Raw genomic sequence first — 17,695 nt, 5'->3', positions numbered from 1 at the left:
TTTCCTGGCCCAGCGGTTCTGGAGAAGAAGATTTTTTAAAGAATTTTCTTATATATTCCTAATATGTAAAACTAGGGTCGGCCATTTTGGCCCCACCCTTGCCCCGGGGGTCATGATTTGAACAAACTTGAATTTACACTACCTAAGGATGCTTCCACATGAGTTTCATCTTTCCTGGCCCAGCGGTTCTGGAGAAGAAGATTTTTTAAAAATGCCATTAATTTTTAACAAATCCATGATTATCTCCCCTTGGAAAAGGGCGTGGCCCTTCATTTGAACAAACTTGAATCCCTTCATCCAAGGATACTTTGTGCCAAATTTGGTTGAAATTGGCCTAGTGGTTCTTGAGAAGAAGATGAAAATATGAAAAGTTTACGACAACAACGACAACGACAACAACGACAACGACAACAACGACGACAGACAACGGACAAATTTTGATCAGAAAAGCTCACTTGAGCCTTCGGCTCAGGTGAGCTAATAAATGGCACCGTTAGACAGATATTATATAACCCCTTATAACATGTTCATGTACTGCTGTTTGCACTATCATTTTTTTGTATACAACACATTGCAATTTTGAATCGATTGACACTAGTTTGACAGATTCAATCTTACAAACTGAGATTTTACACTTCTAATGAATCTAGCATCGGTGAAAATATTTGATTTGTTTGGCTTAATTCAGTAGCATAGGTCACCGAAACTCTCGTAATTTGGCAGATTGTTGGCAAGAATGGTCTGAATAGTGTCGAAAAAACTACCAAAAATGAAAGACACAGACAAACAGACGATTGTCAAACTTTGGTAAAATAAAAAGTCCATGTGATCAATCGGTTCCTTTGTATATAAAGTACACTTCGGCCGAACACATGTATTGGAGTTGAAAGAGTTCAAACCACGAATAAAATAAATGAAGCATAAAGTGAACAATTGTTCTAAAAATCAAACTAAATTCTGAATGATGAAATCATAAACTGAGATATAATGAACTGAACAAGTACCTCTAATGTGTTTCATAAAGTTTCAGATTCAGTTATCAGATTTTATTAAAACCAAGAGTCATATCATGGCATTACCATATTTCAGCAAAACTTGTGTCGTTGCAAAATTTTCGTCCAAAGGATATCAATAATGAATAACGAAGACATTATCAAAACAGATATACATAATTTCAATTAGAACCTTTAAAAGGTCTTCAAACCTATAACCTGTTCATGTGGAGTGAAATTAAATCATAAAGTACCTTTGATTGAAATAATGGTGAAAAGCATGTAGACAATCGACTGTGTCTTTTTCCATAGTACACTGATCCCGAATTCCCTTAAGAACGCTGTATAATGAAGATATCCAATTGGCATCCTTAAATGAAGTTATAAAAAAGAATATATATATATATATATATATATATATATATATATATATATATATATATATATATATATATATATATATATATATATATATATATATAAGTACTGCGGAAATTCCTGTCAAAATGATATGAATATGAACATATTTTTTTTAATGTTCAGACCTTCAATAATTTGCGTTATCAAATCTATTTGCATCGTATCATGTTATGTATTAAATGGTAATAGAATCTAAATATTTGTATTACTACATGTATACAACTAATTTCCTTGGCAAGTGTATTTTGAAAGCTTGCTTGCTCGACGGTAAGCTTGTGAGGCTTAAGCAAAAATAATTTTGATGACATTGAGTTCCAAAGCTTTGCAAACTTAATATAAAGAAAACTGAATATTTTTTATTAATCAAAATGCTTATGTACGTCAAAAGTGCTATTACACTTAAATATAATGCCATGAGCTATTTTAATTCTTTGCTAAGATGGATTAACATGATATTCTGTAAATTCTTTAGCATGGAAAACAAATTGTCACAATGATCCCCTTTAGTTTCAATTTAAATGTAGAACATACGCTCATGCATGTATATATATATATATATATATATATATATATAAAAACACGTGTTTTTTTAAAGACATACCTCTTGGGGGAAAGAGTCATGTAGGTTTTCAAGGAAATCTGGTGTCTCTGCCAATATCTTAAAGAAAAAAAGTAATTTTGTATATCAAACGTTGAAAATGTTCCCCAATGAATCAAAATTCTGTTCAAAGAATAGCTTAAAAATCAATACCTGCAAAACACCATTCCGGTAGCATGACAAACCAATGTTTCTTAGTCCTCTTGATGGCATAGGCTTTAAATTAAATGATTACAATTTTAAAAAGAAAAAAAAATCACATTTCATCATGCTCATTTAATGTGAATTAATATTTTTTTCCTTAGGCCGATCGACCAATTAATATGAAATATTAATATATATATATAGCTTTTGGGGAAATGACATCTAAACCTAGTGATAAGTATGATAAATTTAAATATACCTAACCAAGTATATAAATTGAAATTAGGCACTTTGAACTATTTCCAGTTTCATTTAAATGTTTTTCGAATACCATGCAACAGTCAAAACTGTTTACCAGGTCACAGAATGAACTGTTACATGTCTAAACTAAATAAATGTTTACGACGTAATAACTCCAAAAATGACGTTATATTTCCGCATGCGTTCAATACTGGCCATAAAAATTACGTACGAATGACACAATTAAATCAAAGTAAAATTTCAAAAACAACTTTTGCTCATTACTCAGGCGCAAGCTACTGGACGCAAACGCCAGTTGGTAGAATCTTTGCATAGACTACAATCTATCATATGGTGTTCTATTTCGGAGATCTTGTTCTAGAATGGTCTAAGCGGCTGTCAAACATCGCATGTGTTTATCGAATCTTGATCAAAATTTTGCAAAAAAAAAAAAAAAAAACAGACTGTGAGAAAAAGGCAAAGTTGGCAATCAAAGAAAAATAGATGATCATGTTACAAAATTTGATGGTATCAATTCATCAGGTGTTTTAACCAGATTTGCGGGATCGATGAAGGCTCAAGAGAATTTAAGTTTAATGTGCCCCATATTTTCTAGTAAAATCTAAAATGGCGCGGGCGCAGTTGTTACCTCCACATATTCGCAAAATTCAAATTATGGAAATTAAATAGGATTTTACATGTCAGTGTAGCTTATAAACTTTTTTGGAGTCAAAAGCAGCAGTGAGTTTTGGGGCGCCGAAGTTAAATTAATATGAAAAAATACGCACAGAAACAAGTCAGGGGCAAGACTTTTGTACATATTTTTTGTAAACGGTAAGAGTACTGTTAATCAAAATATATTTGTTGAAAACTGCATCGATATACTTCAGTTTTATACAGAAAATGTTTTATTTCATATAATGGGGAAATATATAAAAGACTGAAAATCCAGTCGTATCATGTAACTTAAAATCTTAAAAGAATATCGATGATAGCATAACTGGACATAATCCATGCTAGTAAACAAACCAAACAATGAAATACAGAATTATTCATAAACAGTACCATAGTCCTACTCTACTTTTTTAAAAATAAAATTTTCATTGAAATATTTTTTTTTCAAATAAGCCTTTTGCAGTACTTTTAAAATTGTGTCATGTGGATAAAACGCAAATTTTCAGTATGCTTAATATTCTATATTCTGACGTCATTTTTGGAGATATTAAGTCATAAAATTATAAAGTAACGTCACAATATGTGTATATTTTTCTGATCTTTCCAAGATATAAAACTCAATAAATTCCGTAAAACGGTTAATTCTTTATTAAACAGTTCTCAGGACTTTTGAAATGCCCCTATTATTTTCCAATGCTTTACAGCTATATAACACCCAATTATGTGTTATATTTAAACCTTCAAGTCATCTTATTTTTTTTCTACCAAACAATTCATGTATACATCAATATTTACTAGTAAATGCATGATACCATTAGAAATATAAATGCAAAGTTTTGTCTATGTGTCTATATCATTTCTTTAAGAAATTATATACAGTCATGTAGAAGCAGCTACAGCTACAGCAGTTAAATATTAAAACACATTTTGTGACAACTCGTTGTTTCATGTCAAACTGTTGTCCTTCGATAATGGGGAAGACCTGCGAAACTGTTAAGAGTCTGCTGAGAAAAAAATTTTAAAATGTCATTTAAAAGCTGCTTCTACATCTATGCTTTAGCTGAAAATGCATTCTTTCTGCCACACCTATATAAGACTGGATAGATACTAGTACATTATGTGATAAGCTCATTGACCCAAACTTCATACTTGTTTAAATAAAGTTCAGAAACACATAAATTATGCACGCCTCTTAACATTCCTCCTTTTATTCTTCCCATTTTACCTTGAATCTTTTAATAGCTGTTTTCATTATGTTGCTTCCCTTTCTTTTATTAGTTGTTGAATGTACATGTAATACGCACTCTTGGTGATTAGTATCACTTTTGTTTTTCATGTATCCATCTTCTGTAAAGTTAATGCAAGTTTCTTTAATTTATCTAACACTTGTCATCAGTAAATCGTTTCGCGATTGGATACATGTACAATCATCTTAATTATACATCATAGATTTTGAATGAATTTATTAATTCAATATTTATTCTAAGTAAGGGATTTGGTAACAAACATTCTTACCCGACTTTGAAACAGCTACCTTAAAAAATTAAAGACATAATAAAAATTTTGAATCTAATCTATACATGAATAGAGATTCATTGACTGTAAAAATTATAGATATATTACAAAGAGTAGCTCAGGCTGCTTCACATATTCAAATACCTTAGAACAATTGTTTAAAAGTATTTAATTTTTATAGACTTGTAGCAATTCTATCTACATTTTCCAAGGGACGTATCAAAACAAAAGGAATGGACACCACAAGTGGAATAAATGGCAATATTTAAATGGTATCATAGGAAAATTATCAATTTTTTTTTGTTTATAAGATTTATATCCGATTTTGATTGGACCAAGATTATTTGTAATTAACCTTGTAAATTTAAGAGTCTTTTTAACTAACTTAATGCTAGATTTTAAGTGATACATACGGATTCCGAGGTGGTAGGTCGTTCTCTGGTCGACTGTAGAAAGGATGGAAGTGGAAAAATCTCCTTACATTTATCAACAAGACATTTTGCGGGTTTGAACTTAGTTAATCTTATCCAGTCACACCCCATCTTCATTCCACATTCTGAACAGAAGGTATGGCCACATCGAATAATTACAAAGTCAGCCTAGAAGTAAAGGCTATCATAGTATATGCACAAATAAATGTGGAAGGATAAAATCTTAACTATTAACAATGAATAAATAATTTTTACATTTAGTACCGATAGAAATGATACATATAAATCTATTGGTAGTTATAATTTTTTTAAAAAGTTTTAGTATGACATTTTTTATTCATGGATGTCATGGAGAGACATCGTAGTGAAACTCGTCTTTGTCTTAAAGATTCTGACTTATTTTTCTTTCCAAAAGGATTACTTTAAAGCGTATAGGTTTTTTTTTTAAAGTGTCCTTCCCAATTAATGTTCTACCTAAATAATTGGTATTTTATATAATACATGAATAAAGATTAAATTACATTATATTAAGAATGTTTCTTACTCTGTTGGATTAAAAAATCCTCTTTTAAGAATGAAAAATCTGAAGATAACAAAGAGTGGTAAAACAATACGAATTTATGATCAGGGTATAAAACACAAACTCACCTGAAAACAGGTATCGGATGTCGTGTAAAGTAAATAAAATTATAATTTTACTGACAAATGGCAGATTGAAAATTGCAAGGGAGTCAAGAAACACCCTTTGTGGATCGCCCATGATAAGTGCAAAACATTGAGAAGTAAATGCAAAATTGAAGATTTGGAGAGAAAAAATAGCATTAAGATTGTAAAATAAGGAACACTTTTTAGTATCAAATTTCTCTCAATTTGATTTTGTCAGAGGAAATGTACCTGATTTCTGCAGTTGTAGGTTAAACATATCCAGGCATTTGATGTCATATACCCAGCACTACTAGCTTCATTTCTCCTCAGTAGAAATGGATGTGCCTAAAAAGGAATAAAATAATATGAACAATATTCGAGAATGCTGTTTAAAAAAGTATTTCATTGTTGTTAGAATTTATGACATGTAAAATTTTAATTTGATGATGATAAATCAAGCAAACCTTTTCATTTTGTAAAGATGTAAAAAGATTGTTAAAGTACTTTGGGGCAGGAATCTGCTTGCTCTGACAGTACTTGTATTGGCATTCAGATTTTTCTGTGCATTTGTGCAAGCAATCTGTACAAAACGTGTGCTTACATGGCATTATAGTAAAGTCGCCCTGTAAAAATTTCAAGTAAAAGAAATATTTCTCTTATAATCACATCCTTGCCTTACGTGGTTTAATATTGTATAATCAAAAAGACATAAATTAATATTTTTGACTGAATGTTTCAATTATAAGTTTTCAAAATGCATATTGACAAATTTAAAATATTCATAAAAATGATCTTTTGAAAAACAACTATACAAGTAGCTATTTTAAAAACAATTTGAGGAACATTTATAAAGATTCCAGCACTTAGTTATTCTTGTAATTGTTCTTTTTAGTAAATCAAGTATTGTGTTTTTTCCTCAAACACGAAGCAACTCTTCAATAGACATACATTCAATAAAGATAGATAGATTTCTTTTTCATTTTGTACCCTTTCTATGCACAGGAGTTCTTGACACAATCCTACTCTAGGTATTTCAAAGTGCATCGGCATCTGTGGGATAAAATATAAATATTTTAAAAACACAACAATTCAGATTTTGAACTATAAACAATAAATAAGAATTATTCCGTTAAGTCATTACCTGAATTTGAATAGTGAATGGACAATCAAATAATTTATTAATATCCTTTATTCTGAGATATGATGGACAGTCTCCCAGGATACAATCCATGTACAAGCTTTGACTTATTCCACTCATTTTTTGTATACATGCCATACAGTATCTATGGGTACAATTTACAATTTCTGCAACTGCCTGAAAAGTTTCAATTGAAGAACACGTACAAACCAATTGAAAGAATAATCTTCATGAAATTTCACTTTTATTCTAGAAAATTATCAACTGGTACATGTCATTTAATATTTTAAAATGCTAGGAGTATGTATGTCAATGGATTAATATTTTCATATACCGTCTTTTCGCACAGAATGCATCTCTTTTCATTGTCGTAGGGTGGAGGAATCTAAAAAGATAGATACACTGACTAGATGTGAAAATAACAGTTTAACATGGTCAATAATTTTCTTTAAATCAACACAGATCTTTTAAAAAGGGTAAAGATACGAACAGTACATGATCAATCTAAAGAAAACACAAAATACGAGTACAAATTCATGTAGGCGTAACATGTGATATTTCGTTAAATTAAAAAGCACCAAAGAAACAATTCCAATTCTACCTTTTGACAGACTGAAAAGTTTTGAAAACTTTGGTTGATTTAGATAATTTGTAAGGAAGTTATAACAGTCTGTGGGTTTTTTTTTCCAGAAAAATAAACTATGCATTTCTATATCACTTGCCAATGCAATAGTGCTACATGTTCCCTCTTTAACGTTCGAAAATGCAGGAATAAGCTTTGTTGAGTTGTCCATTGACGGGAAATTAATGTCTTCGGAGAAATTGGAAACAACATCTTTCCCTGTTGTGCATAATTAGAAGAAAATGAACATGGATTTAAATAATTTTGTGACACAAATATTTATCTATCCAATATTTGGAAGATCCATTATATAAAACATAATAATATTTCACAATTATTTAGTTTTGTGTTTCTCTAATATTTGTTGGTTCAAATTTTGAAATATTAGATGCGTTCTGTCTGATGTATTAATTCTTGGCCAGCTTTCCTGTAATATATGTTCGTTTGTTTTAAGTGTAGCTCATTTACCGTGCAATTTTGTGGTTTCTCTCATCCAAGTCAAAAAAAAAAAATTCAATGTAGAAAAAACAGGCTCTTTATTTCCGAGACCTACTTACCACTACACGTTAGATTTGTTTCACTTTGGTTTTCGCCTGCAACTGTTTTAACAAATACTTTGTATCGTCCGCATTTTTTCCAAATTGAGTCTTTGATCCTTAAGATATTAAAAACATTTTTTCCACAAGAACTTTCTAATCGACACTCTTCACTATTGACTGTTATCAAACTATCATTTCTTAGCCATTCTATCTTTTGAATAGGCCAGGATGAAACTATATGTGCCGTTAGACGTTTACCACTTTCTGTTGAATCCGTTTCGATGGTCACTTTTGGTATTTCTGACAAAAGTAAAAAAGAATATTATGACGAATATATAACACATGAAAGAGATTCAGTCTAATTTTGTGTATATAGAAAGCCTCCACAGAGAATCTTGTTATTATTGTTCATCATGTGTTTTCAATTTGGAATAAATTATTTTATTTGACATAAAATGTTAATTCGCCACAATTTGATCTCCAATACTAGAAATAAGGTAAGTCAAGCTTTTTAACAAGAAGCCCAAAGGCATTTCAATAAACAGTCACTTGTGTATAATGAGTTTCCAAGGCCATGAACATTTCGACCCCATCATCTGGAACTACAAAGACTAGAACTGCGTATAACTTCCGACAAAAACAGATGACAACAGGTTAGATGATTAACTCAGGTGAATAAAAATCTTTATCTGTATTTATTATCAACAGGTTATGAGGGAAAAAAAACAACGAAAATATATCGGTTTACATGCATTTGTAACGTCTAAAATTAATACAAAAACGAAAAAGGAAATTCGATATCTTTTTTTGTATACATGGACTCGTATTTATACTATAAAAGTAGTACCTTTTGGAATTATGAATGTTACAGGCTGGCTTTCAAAACATCCGTCGACACTTTTTGCTTGCATTTTGTACTCTCCCTCGTCTTCCTTATTTAGGTCAAGAATTACAAGACGCGTATTCCCAGATCGTAATAATGCACTAGTGTAAATCTTTTCAAAATTTGTTGTATTGAGGACTTCGTTGTCCTTTATCCAAACAATATCCCAAGCACTACCTAATGTAGAAACGTGACCAGTTATCTGCAGTTTTTTGTTGTTTTCGAGCAGTTTCATTTCCACCGACAATACGGTAATTTCTGAAATGAATAAGGATTGCTGATCTGAATATTTTTATTTGATATGATTATATGCATCATGTTACAGTATAACAGACAAATATATTCCTGACAGGTAGTATTGTTCTCTTTATGAATCTTATACTTTGAATTTTACATATTGATTTTGACAAAGAGAAAGATTTATGCCCCAAGTTTCAATTTCCGTGCACATTCGAAATTTTGACATTGTTTTAAAGTCTGATTTAAAAAGATTAAATTCTCTATACCCTAATACTTTTTATGACAAGAATTAAAATTTATTACAATGTACATGTAATAAGGGGGATTACCTTTTTGATGTTTTTTTTTCAATATTTTTATCAATTAATAATTAACCATTTAAGGAAGTAGTAATAGTAAGAATACCATTCATACTGAATAAGATGGTAAGTGTAGGCCATAATCGAGAATAAGCGGTTATAGGACTTATTTGATAAAAAGTGTAATAAGATTCAGCCTTGTAATTTACATGTCATTGTATTAATTTTTAGCAAAAATACAAAGTGATCGAACTTACTTCTTCTAAAAAACAAATTTATAAATTCACCTTTCTTGAGGTCTATCTTTATTTCTTTAATTTCACCTTCCCCAATTGCATTTTTTGCGAAATATTTGTAGTATCCACTGTCAGATTCCTTTGGTTCTAAAATAAACAGTTCTCGAGAAAAATGATTCCACTTTTCCTCATATTTACTTGAACTGGCAGTAATGAGAATATCTCTACCATCCTTTTGCCAGTAACATTTTATAATTGGGAACATTGATTCTATAGTTGCTTTCAAAGCTATTCTCTTTTCGTCATCATTGACACTTTCTTTCATGAGTGTTATTGTAGGCTTTTCTGAAATTTAAAACATAAATTAATACTACATTAAGAATTTTTTTAACATAGTTTAAGAAAAAATCTTTCTCTATAAATGATTAAAGTAAGATTATAAAATATTGGCATTTACATGTACCTGTCTAAATTTACTCATATGATTAATTAGGAATCCAGCAATTTTTTGGAGTGTGTTGTAAATATTAAAGTATGTGTTTGAATATAATACATTGAAGTAAAAAGCCAAAAAAGCAACTTTTGCCAGAAAACCAAATTTCAATTATCTAAGTTGTGTATGACCACGCTTCATAACATAAATCATTTTTGATTAAAATTCTTTAAATGGAAATTCATTAAAACTTAATAAACCCGATTTTTCCTCTCATAGTTATGTCAATTTATGAACTTAAGATATGTCACTCGTCAACTTTTTATAAAACTCCACGCAGAATCTCTTATTTCAAAATTATTTATTCTAACTCAAATTTTACAACGTACTATTTAAATTCAACGACGTAAATTGTTCAACGTTCATTGAAAAAAATTGCTAATAAATCCACAAAGAAGCAAGATTTATGGGGGACTATTTCTTGTTGTGGAAGAATATTTAGCAAAAACTTCTGCAATTCTGCGCATTTATAGTTTAATGTCTTGGATTTTTAGTTTTACAAACTTTTACTCGGAGTATGTTTTCTGTTATGATATGCTAGGAATATTTAATCTATGTCTCAATTCATATTTTAGAACGATTTTTACAATTTCCCTAAAAAACACTTTGCTGAGAAATGAAAATATGTCAAAGAAGTAAAGAAAATTTTTTCACTTTTTTTGCCTTAAAATCGTATATTTTGAACAATATTTGAAAATTAACATCACCAACCCCAACTTATTCTTTCATCTTTTTAAACAACTCTTTACTTGTGGCCGATCAGCAACTAAGCTGTGAAAAGTTTGACTTTGTAATGCCTATTAAGATTTTTAACACCCCAAATATGGTCTTTTATCAGGGCTAAAATGTCGCAATATAATTTTCGCGCATTAATTTGCAATATTTGTTTAATGATAAGTATTATTCAACTTATGTCATAAGATTATATCTATATATTGCTATGGTTACATCTGTTTAATATGATAAACGTTTAGTAAGTATCCAAAGAGACAAAATTTAAGTGCAAAAAGGTAAACTTAATTGTACCGTAGCTCAGTTAGATGTACACTGACCACCTATTTTCTCTGCGATTTTTAATCATACAATATGAATACTTCTTCAAAATTTACTTCTCAAGTAATCATTGATTTAACTATTTTCACATATGACATACCTTAACCTTTTGAGCGTCTTAAATCTCGTGATACATTAGTTAGATTGTCTACCTTTGAGTTTTGTTATTCTTACTAACCTTTTGCTGTCTTGTTACTTTTTCTACTACATGAACATTTTTTTTTATATTTTTTTTTAGATAAATTAAAGTTTCAAACAGTTGATAAATATTTTTTGAACCTTGAAAGTTTACGAAAACGTTTACGAGACAAATAAATACATAGTAATTTCAATATCCTTGCATTTAAAAAACACCGGGTATGTTTTAGTTTCTTCCGAGAAGAAAAAAAATAATATGAGCGCAATCCTTGATCCAAAGTATGAAATATGTTTTGGAATCTTCAGAAACAGTTCTATCATTTGATCATTTCATATTTAGTTCAGAGGTTGCACTTAATACAAAATATCGTATAATGGCTTTAATAACTGTCGTTTTACTAGCCATGTCTTTTTTCAGAAGTTTACAGGGCCAAAACATGCCGTTCGTTAATCTTTTTTTTACATTGAAAGACACGCTATTTTTTCCGTTTAATTCCTCTTATGTTCTTCAACAAATATTTTAGAATTTTCTGGAAAGAAGATTTCCCCAGCTATCTACACACTCTACCTAGAGTCGGGAGAGGAGAAACAAACATTATTTCAAAAATGGTCCAGGTCATCTCTTTTATCATAGTACATTGTATCAGTGTACCTTAAAATCCATTTTAATTCATCACAAGAACACTGCAGTTATATTCATATTCCATCTTGCCTACATGAACATTTATGTACATCTAATTCAGTTCTTTCATGATATTATAATTTACAGTTTATGAACTAAATTTCATTAAAATAAACAACGGTTACCTATTTCTTAACAAAACATTATTTCAACAAATTTAAGTTTTTGAAAGTAAGTAATCTTACCACCAGGAAGATGAACACTAACAGCATTGCTACTGTTTTCACCCAAGAAACACTCTGCGATAAGCTGATATTGTCCCTCATCTGACTCTTGCAAATCACTGATTTGTAAAGTAGTATGCGTTTGAAGTGTCTTTGATTCTCGATATTTGATGCCATCAATGTGCAAATCTTTTCCATCTTGTTGCCATCTGGTTGTCTTAACAGCAATTGGATACTTAATGTGTGCAATTAGAAAAACCGTCACTGACTCATCTATCTCTTCCCTTTTGTGCAATGAAATAGTTGGAAAATCTATACTCAAAATCGAAATAAAACACTTCAAAATAATATTCAAAATTAGATTCTGAAATAAATAAGATTAATGAAGTTACCTTTAATAAGGTTTGATTGACGATGACAACCGTGTGCATTTAATGGGTTTGAACCATAATTTAAAGGTGATGGATTGTTATTTACGAACAAAATAAATGATTAAAATTCACTGTCGAAGAATTTTCTTAAGTAAGCTATAACCCTTTAACTTCGAAAACCTTTCCAATGGCAGTTAATACGAAATGGAAACGTTTTTAAATCTGCATATAACTAATATAATGTATAATTCTGGAAAAAAGTAATAAGATGTTGTTTGTACCAGCTGGCATAGTAATATCCACTTTCTTGAATGCGTCTTCCTTTTGGTCATTTCCTACCAAGAGCAAGCACTGTCTTTCATCCTCTAAGTTCAAATCATGTATTGCTTGGGACAACTCCGAAAAATCGTGAGAGCATTTCTCTTCATATTTATCAGATATATTTGGTATCATTAGCTCTTTATCATCTTTAACCCATTTAGGTTTATTTACTGGCCGCATTGAACTAATTTTTCCTTTTAAGTCAGCGGTTTTGTTGTTCTTTTGTATTTCTTGTGCAAGAAATACTTTTGGTTTTCCTGCATCAGGAAGAAAATATTGAAATGCTAGATTGATATTCAAACCAATGAAGTAAAAGGATATATATATATATTACCTTTTTCATTTGTAGTCTGTTTTGAAACCTTAAAATAGAATAAATATAAAATTACATCATATCTTTACAGCATCTCAGTAGATACGGATTAATATTTTGTGTTTGTCGCCTTTTCAATAGCAATTAAGCGAGAACTATACACCAGGGGCAAAAAGAATGATAGGCACTATTACAGGCGTAGTTGCTCTCGTGTAAAATCTTTTGTCAACATCTATGATTATTCATGATTTAGGTTTATGCGTTTCGGACTTTAATCGTAAATGATCGTGGTTTAAAGTTTTAATGATAATATAATTTATTAAACTCAGTTTAATCAATATAAAAAGAATGATAACTTTAAAGGGGATCTATGTCGTTTTGCGTAAGAGCAGCTTTATTTGACGCGAAATGATTGTTTGAAGTCAGCAAAGAAAGCAACATTAATCAGGAAAATACACTTAATTTTATGAAGAACATGAATTGTATTTTATGAATAAAACTAAGATGAATTAAAAAGTAATGATACATTACGCTTCATTTGCTTAAAGGTTAGTAAATTGAATTGTTGAATAATTGATTGTATATTGTTTAACATTACTCTAGGGATTTATTCAATCATATGGAGACGCCATCACTTTGATTTTGTCCTATGCTCGGCATTCAAGGTCATGAGTATGGAGGGATCTCTTCGTGCCCGCACCTACTGAGACAAAGGACCTCGGTTTATATGGTCTCATCAGAAAGATTAGTCTCCATGTCCCATAGTGGGATTCAAACCTGCGACATAAGGATCAGTTTCTTACGTCGCTACTCCAGAGCAGACGCTCTCACCGTAAATCTATTACTAAATGTACATTATTTACATTAATGTAGCTATATTAGTCTAGTAGTAGTTTGTTACTATTCAAAACATATTTTTTCAAAGAGATGTTCATTTTAAATATTTGTCAATTCTTCCTTACCTGTTTCTGCGTGCAAAAAGATAAATATTTATGACACAAGAGAACATGTACGATAACTAATGAATGCTTCATATATCTTGTTTATTTTAGCACAGCGGCATACTTTTTTCTTTAATAAATTAAGAAGGAATCCTTTCTTTAAAAAGGTATGAATTACAACATTTTCACACAAAACTTTTTTTTAAATATTAACTATAATGCATAAAGATACTGTTAAAAATATGACGAGCAAAATAGGATGGTACTTACACCGTACATGCTATAATTTTTTATGCAACATGGGTCATAATACATTTGTGATTATTTTAAAGATACACTGTACTAGTTAAATAACTTAAATACATGTTGAATATGAATATGATTTGAAATATTTGTGTTTTTGGCGCATTTTTGTAGAGTAAATGCTGTCTCAAGATAATATATTTTCAACCATTTCAGACTAATTTTTCATGTGCGGCTTAAAGATGTTGTCACACAGTAAAAATAATTATAAAAGAAAATCAGCAGAGAGAGAGAGAGAGAGAGAGAGAGAGAGAGAGAGATTACCACAATGGTTTTTGCAGGTGACGATTCTAACACCTTTCTAAATATTCTTGTTGGAATCATGTTTCGGCAAAACGTAACGCTGTTGTTGCATTTTTGGTACCTTTCTTCTTCATTCTTAGCAATTATTTCAGTGCATTTAAGACAGAGTGCATGTGAACAGACAAGTCTTGTCACAAATGCCTATAAAAGAAAAAAAAACATTGGGAATTGAAAATTGAATTAAACTACCTGAAGATGCTTCCATATGCATTTCATTTTTCCTGGCCTACTGGTTCTGGAGAATATTTAAAAAAAAAATCCTAATATTGCTATGTATATCTTTGATCAGCCATTGTGGCCCTACGCTACCCCTAAGGTTCATGATTTGAACAAACTTGAATCTACACTAACTGAGGATGCTTCCGCATGAGTTTCATTTCTCCTGGTCCATTGGTTCTCGAGATTTTTTTATATCCTATATAATCCTATGTAAATCTGTTAATCTACACTACCCGATGATGCTTTAACATGAGTTTCATCTTCCCAGGCCAAGTGGTTCTGGAGAAGAAGATTTTTAAAAGATTTTTCCTTTGATCAGCCATTCTGGTCTTGGCCTACATCTGGGGGTCATGATTTGAAGAAACTTGAATCTACACTTCCTGTGCATGCTTCCACAAGATTTTCATCTTTCCTGGCCCAATGGTTCTTGAGAATTTTTTTAAGAATGCTTTTATTTTTTCATTAATTCATAATTACCTCCTCTTGGAAGAGGGCTTGGCAGTACATTTGAACAAATTTAAACCCCCTTCACCAAAGGATACTTTGTGGTAAGTTTGGTTAAAATCATTCGATCAATTAATATACATTAAACAGATATAGAAATTATTTTTGCCGGCGAAAAAAAAAGTACAGCTGTATATTAATTCCAAAATGATATTAAGGACATTGGCAACGTTTCTGGTTTTCGTATAGGATTTTTCAAGATTTTTTGAACAGGTTTAATGGTACCAAACGTATTCAATTCAGGTCCTTTTTACACATCAAGCCAGCCTTCCTTTATAGATTTTGTCAAATCAATGTTTTTACAATTTTCAATGCATTTCTTATGTAAAATTTTGGTAAAATGGCCCTATATTATTTTCAACGATACGTTTTCTCTAAAACCCATTTATTTCATAAGGTTTATACATAAAATACATTGTTGAAATCTTATTTCCGATGACATGCATATACTTTGGCTGAAAATGAAAATATTGAAACAAAACATAGAAATACCAGCACTGTTCTTTAATTTTGAGTTACTTCCCTTCACATCTAATCAATATTCATTATGATCAAGAGACTGGATGTTTGTTTCTATGCTATAATTTACTTTATTGGAAGCGAACTGTCAAAAAACATTTTAACAAGGATTTCTAGTATCTTTAAATGGTATCTCATTCACATAACCTATAGAATAGTTCTCATTCGGTCTACCTGGCTATCACCACTTTCAGCAAAATTATTTCACATCTTTGCACTTCCCAGAATTCATGTCCCTATTCTTAATGACGGCCTCTTGACTGTCTGTCCCCTCAGCTTAATGTAAACATATCCATCGCTGGTTTTCTATTATTACTGTAGAGTTGAATACATCCGATAAAAATACGCACGTGCTTTTGTTTACTTCTCAGTCTGTAGCATATGCTTTATTTGTTTTCAGCGCCTAGAGGATTCCATACGGGAGATCACTCTCAATGACTTTTTTTCATAAGTGAGAAAACCTATGTATAAACTTTTTTTCTCCGGAAACCCTGCGTTGCCAATGACCTTTACAGGATTAAAACTGAAAATGATACATACATGTACAAATACATAATAAAGGAATCATTGCCTTACCTAGTTAGTATAGTATGCAAGGGAATCAACGATATTCGGAAACGTGGAACAAATTAATATGTCCATACTAACTAGACAGTGATTCCGTATATTCCAATTGCAGTGTGAAATAAAATGGTAAATCTAAATTTTAAAAATGTAGACTAATAGATTTAAATTACACGAGATCTCCCATGTCATTAGTCCTCGCCCACTGACGTCAAACACAAAGACAGCTGCACAAGATTTAAATGCACATTTGGCCTCCTTGGTGTCAGACACAAAGACAGACGTGCACGAGATTTGCATGCATATTAGCTTATCGTTTGGCCTAATATACATTCCGGTAGAATTACCAAGAAATCAATTCCACTAACTTTCTCAGAGTTATCACAAAGACAACAAATTAAATTGGAAATATTTTATATAAACTGAGATATTACGTTAAGTTTTCAATTATTTAGCACACAAACCTGTTAATATAAGTGTATGTATAAGAACATCACATCCCCCCTTTTATTCAACAAAAATGTGTTATTTCTGTTGAATTTCAATCTTTTCATAGTTATTAAATTGCGAATAACAGAGCCAAGAATAACTTGAATTAATCACGTTCTACACTAAACATCACACCGAACTCCACTGTTTAATAATATTGGAAATTATATTATTTTAAAGACATACTTACTGAAGACTCAAAACAAGTATCGCATTTTTCTCCTATGTCTGGTTTTCTAATAAAAACGTCTACCTATGTAAAAAATATAGGCGCTTGAGTGCAAACATATCTCGACAATGCTTTCAAAACTGCTGCTTGCTATTGTGCAAAAATTAATTTCTTTAGATAAGAAAGTTCCGAAAAGGCATTTCTTAGGATACATGTACCATCGTTTTCAGCTTCCTAAAGTTGATTTTGAAGTTTGAACCACTGTTACAATTTTTTTTTTAACTTTAATATTGCTTATAACTATTGAACAGTTGACGCTGAAGCTTTAATTTCATACTTATCATGGGCATTCATCGTGACACGGTCTTTCAAATAGTATAACGTATTCCTGACATTTTGACCTTGATATTAGAGTTTAGGCAAGTTAAAAAAGCATCAACCTTGATCTTAACGTTTGAAAAGTCAGAATTAAAAGTTTTCATATTTCAAAGTTTTACTTCTTGTGACAAGAACTCCCCTTGTATACCAAAAA

General features: G+C 30.7%; 1 protein-coding gene across 15 annotated transcripts in view; it reads right to left on the bottom strand.

Annotated features, from left to right (window-relative positions):
• The window catches only part of LOC134242464 (uncharacterized), a 33,321-nt gene that overhangs the window by 6,305 nt on the left and 9,321 nt on the right, over positions 1 to 17,695 (bottom strand). For 6 of the 15 annotated variants that reach the window (XR_009986873.1, XM_062724560.1, XM_062724555.1 and 3 more), the window contains 20 exons: positions 17,185 to 17,247; positions 14,661 to 14,840; positions 13,174 to 13,201; positions 12,800 to 13,096; positions 12,169 to 12,459; positions 9,669 to 9,962; positions 8,807 to 9,100; positions 7,978 to 8,259; positions 7,521 to 7,639; positions 7,133 to 7,183; positions 6,802 to 6,975; positions 6,648 to 6,710; positions 6,125 to 6,283; positions 5,910 to 6,005; positions 4,998 to 5,183; positions 4,585 to 4,603; positions 4,295 to 4,416; positions 2,164 to 2,226; positions 2,014 to 2,070; positions 1,247 to 1,362 (listed from right to left, as the gene is read on the bottom strand). Coding sequence is in view for 14 of the 15 variants with exons in the window: in XM_062724560.1 (XP_062580544.1) it covers positions 1,247 to 1,362; positions 2,014 to 2,070; positions 2,164 to 2,226; positions 4,295 to 4,416; positions 4,585 to 4,603; positions 4,998 to 5,183; positions 5,910 to 6,005; positions 6,125 to 6,283; positions 6,648 to 6,710; positions 6,802 to 6,975; positions 7,133 to 7,183; positions 7,521 to 7,639; positions 7,978 to 8,259; positions 8,807 to 9,100; positions 9,669 to 9,962; positions 12,169 to 12,459; positions 12,800 to 13,096; positions 13,174 to 13,201; positions 14,661 to 14,840; positions 17,185 to 17,247 (2,954 nt within the window). In the remaining variant the exon portion in view is untranslated. The remainder of the gene's footprint in view (positions 1 to 1,246; positions 1,363 to 2,013; positions 2,071 to 2,163; positions 2,227 to 4,294; positions 4,417 to 4,584; positions 4,604 to 4,997; positions 5,184 to 5,909; positions 6,006 to 6,124; positions 6,284 to 6,647; positions 6,711 to 6,801; positions 6,976 to 7,132; positions 7,184 to 7,520; positions 7,640 to 7,977; positions 8,260 to 8,806; positions 9,101 to 9,668; positions 9,963 to 12,168; positions 12,460 to 12,799; positions 13,097 to 13,173; positions 13,202 to 14,660; positions 14,841 to 17,184; positions 17,248 to 17,695) is intronic. The other 9 variants (XM_062724617.1, XM_062724623.1, XM_062724638.1 and 6 more) reach the window with 7 other exon arrangements.

The sequence above is a fragment of the Saccostrea cucullata genome, unplaced genomic scaffold (assembly GCF_032062105.1).
Source record: "Saccostrea cucullata isolate Sc308-1 unplaced genomic scaffold, CSIRO_AGI_Scuc_v1 ctg904, whole genome shotgun sequence".
Lineage (NCBI taxonomy): Eukaryota > Metazoa > Mollusca > Bivalvia > Ostreida > Ostreidae > Saccostrea > Saccostrea cuccullata.
The sequence above is the reverse complement of the archived record's forward strand: the minus strand, read 5'-3'. Positions and strand labels throughout refer to the sequence as shown.